Here is a 7,271-nt window from a genome sequence, read left to right on the forward strand (position 1 = left end):
CTTGCTCTTTCTTGCTCTCTCTCTCTCTATCTATTTCCCTCTCTCTCCCTCCCTCTCTCTCTCTCCCTCTCTCTCTATTGCATTCCCTTGCTCTTTCTTTCTCTCAATCTCTCTCTCTCTTGCTCTCTCCCTTACACTCCCTTGCTCTTTCTTGCTCTCTCTCTCTCTATCTCTCTCTCTCTCCCTCTCTCTCTCTCACTCTCTCCCTCTCCCTTTCTCTCTCTCTCCCTCTCTCTCTTGCTCTCTAGATTTCTCTCACTTGCTCTCTCTCACTCTCTCCCTCTATCTCTCTCTCTCTCCGTCTCTCTCTCTCTCCCCCTCTCTCTTGCTCTCTCCCTCTCTCTTGCTCTCTCCCTTGCACTCCCTTGCTCTTTCTTGCTCTCTTTCTCTCTCTCACTCTCTACCTCTCTCCCTCTCTCTCTCTCTCACTCTCTACCTCTCCCACACTCTCTCCCTCTCTCTCTCTCTTTCCCGCCCTCTCTCTCTCTCCCTCTCTCTCTCTTGCTCTCTCTCTTGCACTCCCTTGCTCTATCTTGCTTTCTCTCTCTCGCTCTCTCCCTTGCTCTCTCTTGCTCTCTCTTGTTCTTTCTCTAGCTTGCTCTCACTTGCTTTCTCTCTCTTTCTCTCTCTCTCTTGCTCTCTCGCTCTCTCTCTCTCCCCCTCATTCTATCTCTCTCACTCTATCTCTTACTATCTCTCTTGCTCTCTCTCTATCTGTCTCTCTCTATATATATCTCTCTCCCTTTCTCTCTCTTGCTCTGTCCCTAACTCTCTCTAGCTTGCTCTCACTTGCTCTCTCTCTCTCTCACTCCCCCTTTCTCTCTCTCTCTTGCACTCCCTTGCTCTTTCTTGCTCTCTCACTCTCTCTCTCTCTCTCTCTCTCTCTCTCTCTCTATCTCTCTCGCTTGCTCTCCCTACCTCCCTCTCTCTCTGTCCCTCTCTCTCTCTTGCTTTCTCCCTTGCTCTTTCTTGTTCTCTCTCTCTCTCTCTCACTCTCTCTCTCCCTCTCTCTCTCACACACTCTCTCTCCCTCTTTCTCTCTCTCTTTCCCTCCCTCTCTCTCTCTCTCTCTCCCTTTATCTTTCTTGCTCTCTCTATTGCACTCCCTTGCTCTTTCTTGCTTTCTCTCTCTCTACCTCTCCCTCTCTCTCCCTCTCTCTCTCTTGCTCTTAAAAAAGCGTCATTTCCTCATGTTTCTTTCTCTCTCTAGGCGATTTGTTAGTGAGAGAAGCTCTGGGGATGGCGGCGGGCGACCGAAAGTCTCCCCCCACTCAAGCGGGGGTGGTGGTGACGGATCGATCGGTAGTGACGAGAGAAGGAGTTCTGGAGTGGGATCGGGAGGATCGAAGAAGAATGGGGATCGTTCGGGAGCTGGATCGGGAGGATCTCCGAGCAAATCTGCGACTGGGAAGTCTTAAGGCAAAGCGCGTGAAGCTGGTAAGATGGGATCGGAGGGATCATCGGAAGGCCGTTGGGAGGTCAAGCCGAAGAGCTTGGATCTGAAAACGGCAATGCCGATTGCTAAGGGCGGCGTCCAGACACGGAATGCTATGAAGAGGGAGGATCCTTCTTCTAGTTTGAAGATGGAGCTAATGCCGGCTGCAGAAGTGAGTATGAGGATTAACCCGACCTTTGTTGGGACGGAATCTTCAATGGAGGTGGAAGAACTGCAATCGGTGCAGGAGGAGAGCATAGATCTGGAAGAGATGTTCGATGTCTATGCGGCTATGCCGGGTCGGACGAATGTGATGAAGATTGGCGATGAACAGCCATTGGCGAATGCTGATCCGATGATTGGAGCTGACTGCGCGATGGAGGTTAGTTCTAATTTGAATGATCAGAACAATGTTGTTATGGATGATGCTGGGGGAAATTAGCTGGTGAAGGAATCAGCAGTGGTTGAAATGGTAGGGACGAATGAAACAGAGGTTGGTTCTGCTGGATTGAGTAATCAGCAAAATAGCCCTCTAGGTGATAGTGGGAATGCTGCTTCAATTAGGAGCTCGGAGATTGCGAAAGGAAAGGCTCAGATGCAAGTTGAGAATAGATTCCCGCTATTCTCTGGTGGCGTGAGTAATGCCTGGAGGAAGCCTGAGCACGTTTTGATCCAAAATCCAGAGGAGATAAATGCTTTGTCTAATGATGGGATCACTATTGATCTCAATATGGAGTATGTTATGGCAATTGTGGCCAAATTGGACAAGGCTGTTTTAGGGAAGATCCTGGGAAGAAGAGTTTCGTTTTTTCTACTGAAAAATGAAATCCAACGTCAATGGGGACGATTTGGGGAGTTTCAGCTTACAACGCTGGGACATGATTGCTTCGTTTGTGTTTTTGGATTGACTGAAGCCAGGAATGCCGTTTTATGTGGTGGTCCGTGGTTCATTGGAGGGAATATCATGGGGCTGGATCGTTGGACGCCGCATTTCTCTCCGGAGTCAATGGAAGAATTATCCTCCCCGGTATGGATTCGTCTTCCAAACCTTCCTCTTCAGTATTGGGACGATTGCAATATTGCCAGGATTGCGTCAAAGATCGGTGTACCGCTCTGGATCGATGCGCAGACGAGAAATTGGGGTAAAGAGAATATGCCCGGGTGTGCGTTCGAATGAGTTTGGACAGGAAACTGCAATATGGAATTTGGATTAATGGTATGAACGGGAGGTTCTACCAAAAAGTAGAATATGAAGGCATTGGGATATTGTGTTATGGATGTGGAAAGGTGGGGCATCAGAAGGAGTTCTGTCCATCTAGAGCTGTTGGACAAGGAGGGAATGAGGCCAGAAGAACAGAGGAACATTTGAAGCAGGGTGGCAAGGGAGATGGTAGTTCTGCCCAGAATTTGGGTAAGAATGGGAAGTTTGATCCCATACAAACTAAGAAAATGGTTTTACCTATTGTTAAAACAGAGGATGGTGGCAAAGGGAAAGCTATTGACAGCCGCGAGAAAGGAGGGAATGCTGAAGCACATGATGAATGTAATGGGAGCAAAGTTGGCATGGAGGAAGGATGACAGGATAATGAGGATCATAAAGGGTCCTTGGATTCAAGTTCCCCCACGGAGAAGAAGAACGACATGAGCTCAGGGCAAGAATAAGGAGAATGTGGGCAGCAAACAGAGTTTCAACATTCCAAAGCAAGTGGACTTGAATAAAGTCCAAGTGCCAGACAGTAAGTTGATGCCCACTCATAAGCAGAGCAGGATGGAGTTCAAGCAGAGGCTGCCATTCACGGCTGGTATAAGAATGGTTAACAGAGCCAATGCTCTGAAGGAGCTTAATCAATTGGGACCTATGGTGGAGGCGCCCAGGAAAAGGAAGAAGGAGATGTTGGGAGAGCATGACTGTGCAGACATAAGCGGCGGGGATGCTTCCCCTTTGTTGTTTAATGCCTGACATTCTAATTTGGAACTGCAGGGGTGCCCGGATGAAGCAGATTGGGTATTACCTGCGTAGCCTCATTGGCAATAATGAGGTGATGTTTGTTGGCTTAGTTGAAACTATGATAGAAGACATTTCCAGGTCAGATGTTGATAGACTCATTGGTCCCAATTGGGAGTTTTTCCATTATCCAGCTGAGGGAAGATCTGGTGGATTGTTGGTGATGTGGAGACGGGATACTACCCAATTTGAGGTTGTTTTGACTATGAACCAAGCTATTGTTGGCCATTTGGTGTTGCTCAATCTTCAGAAGTGGGGAATTGTGCTTGTATATGCCAGCAAGAGCTATCATAGCCGCAGGATGTTATGGAGTACCATTGGCGCTAGCCTTGATGCTGAGTTACCAATGATTGTTGGTGGAGATTTCAATTGTTACCTTGATCAAAGTGAGAAGAAGGGAGGTAGAAAGTATAGCTATTCGGTGGGTGCTCAGGAAATGGCAGACTTCCTTCTTGAAAATGATTTACATGACTTGGGATTTATGGGTCCTAAATTTACATGTACTAATAATAAAACTGGCAACAATAAGATATGGGTTAGACTAGACAGAGTTTTAATGAACTCTGAAGGCCTTAGACTTGCCCCATTGGCCACAGTTAAGCATTTGTTGAGAATTGCTTCTGATCATTGTCCATTGTTGCTGAATCTGATGTCTAATCCTCCAAAATCTGGGAGTAGATGGTATAGATTTGAAGATATTTGGATGTCTCATCCAGTTACTTGGAAGCTGGTATGGAAGGAATGGAACAAAACTGATTATGGGCAGCCAGCTGATGTGCTAAATCGTAAGTGTTCCAGAACACTTAGAGCTTTGTTTTTCTGGAGCAGAAACCGGTTAAAGGAGCTGGGGAATTTGAAAAATTCGTTGGAGGTAAGATTGGGAGAACTTCAAGAACTTGAATGCTCAAATGCTGGATTAAATGAAGCACAGGAGCAGGAAATGAGGAGAAAGGCTTTTAAATTGAATACCACATTAGCCCGCATTACAACTTGGTGGAGACAGAGAGCGAAGGCGAGATGGATTGAGGAGGGAGATGCCAATTCTCATTTCTTTCATTCCTTTGCCTCGGCACGTAGGAGGGGGAACAGAATTCTGGAGGTCCAGAAGCCGAATGGAGATAGGAGTGGTGATCCAGCTCTTATACAGGAGGAGTTCATAAAGTTTTTTATGCTCAAATGGGAAGAGAGGCAGATTGTGTGTGATAATTGGCTAAGCTTTCATAGTGAAGACAAGATTCCTGATCAGGTGAATGAGATTCTGGAGGCTGAAATCACGGAGCAGGAGGTTCAACAAGCTGTCTTCAGCATGGGGAACAATCGTGCACCGGGTATGGATGGTATTACATCTTCATTCCCAAAATTTTATTGGGAAATTGTTAAATGTGAGGTGACTCGTGCTAATATTCATTTCTTTTGCACTAACTCTATGTGTGAAAGTTGGAAGGATACTTTAGTGGTTCTTATACCCAAGGTTGTAAATGCATTTGTGCCGGCTAAGTTTCGACCAATTAGCCTTTGCCAATCCTTTTATAAGGTTGTGGCAAAGATTTTGATTAATAGGCTCAAACCAGTGCTGGGCAGCATTGTCAGTGAGGAGCAAGGGGCCTTTGTTCCAGGGAGGTCTATTTCCAACCATGGCCTTATTGCTCAGGAGTTGATGAACAAGTTCCAGTTCTCTGTGAAGAAATCCGGGATGATGGCTTTGAAGATAGATATGGAGCAGGCATATGATTGTATGTCTTGGGATACGCTGTAGAGAGTTATGAAATTGATGGGATTCTCTCAGAGGTTTGTGGAATGGATCATTCAATGTATTGCCAAGCCGAGATTCTCTTTGCTGATCAATGGTAATAGAACGCCATGGATCTATGCTGAAAGTGGTCTTCGACAAGGATGTCCCTTGTCGCCATATCTGTTCATTCTCTGTTCGGAGCTCCTCACCAAAGCCTTTAGATAGAGGGGGGAACAGCTTGGAGTTCAAGTTGTTAATAATGTGGAAAGGATATCTCATCTGTTATACGCAGATGATAACCTCATTTTTGCTGAAGCCAGCAGGAGGAATGCCAATTGTATCATTATTCTTTTGGGAGACTATTTTGACTGGACTGGACAGAAGATTAACGGTGGGAAATCAGCTGTTCTCTTCTGCAAGAGCTGTCCCAACTGGAAGAAGCGTATGATTGCCAAGCTAATGGGGTATAGAAAGGTGAATTCTATTGAATATCTAGGGCTGCCGTTGGTCTTGAGGAGACTGTAGACTGAGGATTTTGTTAAAACTATAAGAAATGCTCATCAGAAGACCAATATATGGGGGGAGAAGCATCTATCGTTTGCTGGAAGAGCTTTGCTAATTCGTACATCATTACTTAGTATTCCTATGTACTTGATGACTAATAATTCAGTTCCTAAGGGGATCCTCCAATCTATTGAGAAACTTGGCAGAATCTTTTTATGGCAGAAGGATTCTAATAGTAGGGGAATGCATTATGTTGAATGGAAGGAGTTATGCCAACCCATGGACCATGGGGGTCTTGGATTTCACGGGTTAGACAATTGGCAGGGAGCTCTGCGTGCTAGGCTGGAGTGGCAAGTGATTAGTACTCCAAATTTACTGCTGCATAAGGTTCTTAGAGGGAAATATGGTATGGAGCTTTGGAATGACACGCAGGTTTATGAAGCCTCTACTACTTGGAAGGTGATTCATGATGGTGCTAAGGCTCTTAGAACTATCATCAGGTGGAACATTGGGGATGGCCAAAGCATTGATGTGATGCAGGACTGCTGGATACTCGATCGGAGGATAGATGATTGGCCGACCTTTGTTAATGTTAATGAGCTGGAGAAGGTCAGGGTGAATTGGTTGCTTGATGAATCTGCTAGGTGGAATGAGGAGAGGGTGACAAATTGTTTTGGTAATGTAATGGCTGAGAGGATCATGTCTATTGCTACCAATGGGAATGAGGGAAATGATGCTCCTGAACTTATTCACTCTCGGATGAGCATGACTCTGACTGCAATGGCATATAAAGCTAAGATGGGAGAAGGTGAATACAGTTATTCATGGATGAGGAAATTGAAGTTACACCCACGGGAAGGCTTTTTTTGGTGGCGTCTTCTTAGGAATGCGATTCCTACTAATCAGTGGCTTTTTTATAGAGGATTATCAACCAACTCTCTCTGCCCGTGGGGATGTCAGGTTGATGAAAGCCTGGACCATTGTACAGCTCTCTGTAATAAGTTGAAAGAGGTGCTTAACATTTTGAGGAAATGGGGGTTTCCCATGCCTTCGGTTTATTCTTTGACAGAATTAATGCAGGAGATACATGTTAATGGGGAAATCAATCCAAGCCTAGGACGAATATATTGCTATACTATTTATCAGGTTTAGAGAGCTCGAAATGAGCTGAAACATAAAGGGAATTGTAGGCCCCTAACTATCATAGCTGCTACTATTCTTTCCCTTCTGCCTAAACCTTACTGCTCAATTATCTTGGAGCAATGGATTACTATCCAGCCTATAGGGCTGCCGTCTTAAAAACAATAGTGCTCCCCCCCTCCAGGATGGCTGAAATTTAATGTTGATGCTGCAGTGAAACCTTCTAATATGGCTGGAATTGGAATTGTGGTGAGGAACTTTGAGGGAGCATTGATCGTTGCTGCTGGTAAAACATTTGAGTATTGGGATGCTTTTCAAGCTGAGGTAAGTGCTGCAGCTGCTATCAGTAAGGTTCACATGGATTGGATGTTTGATTTAGATGGTATCATTATAGAAGGAGATTGAATCAATGCTATTAAGTGGTTGCAGAACATATATGATCACAGAAATAAGGT

At 45.3% G+C, this 7,271-nt stretch overlaps 1 protein-coding gene across 1 annotated transcript; it reads left to right on the plus strand.

Annotated features, from left to right (window-relative positions):
* Positions 1 to 3,179: 3,179 nt before the first annotated feature.
* LOC114580785 lies at positions 3,180 to 7,221 on the plus strand. The gene is made up of 5 exons (XM_028699382.1): positions 3,180 to 3,328; positions 3,417 to 5,173; positions 5,465 to 5,646; positions 5,737 to 6,822; positions 6,985 to 7,221. Exons 1-5 carry the CDS (start codon positions 3,180 to 3,182, stop codon positions 7,219 to 7,221), a joined length of 3,411 nt encoding a protein of 1,136 aa, XP_028555215.1.
* Positions 7,222 to 7,271: the final 50 nt, after the last annotated feature.

Source organism: Dendrobium catenatum, unplaced genomic scaffold (assembly GCF_001605985.2).
Source record: "Dendrobium catenatum unplaced genomic scaffold, ASM160598v2 fragScaff_scaffold_1270, whole genome shotgun sequence".
NCBI classification, from domain to species: domain Eukaryota; kingdom Viridiplantae; phylum Streptophyta; class Magnoliopsida; order Asparagales; family Orchidaceae; genus Dendrobium; species Dendrobium catenatum.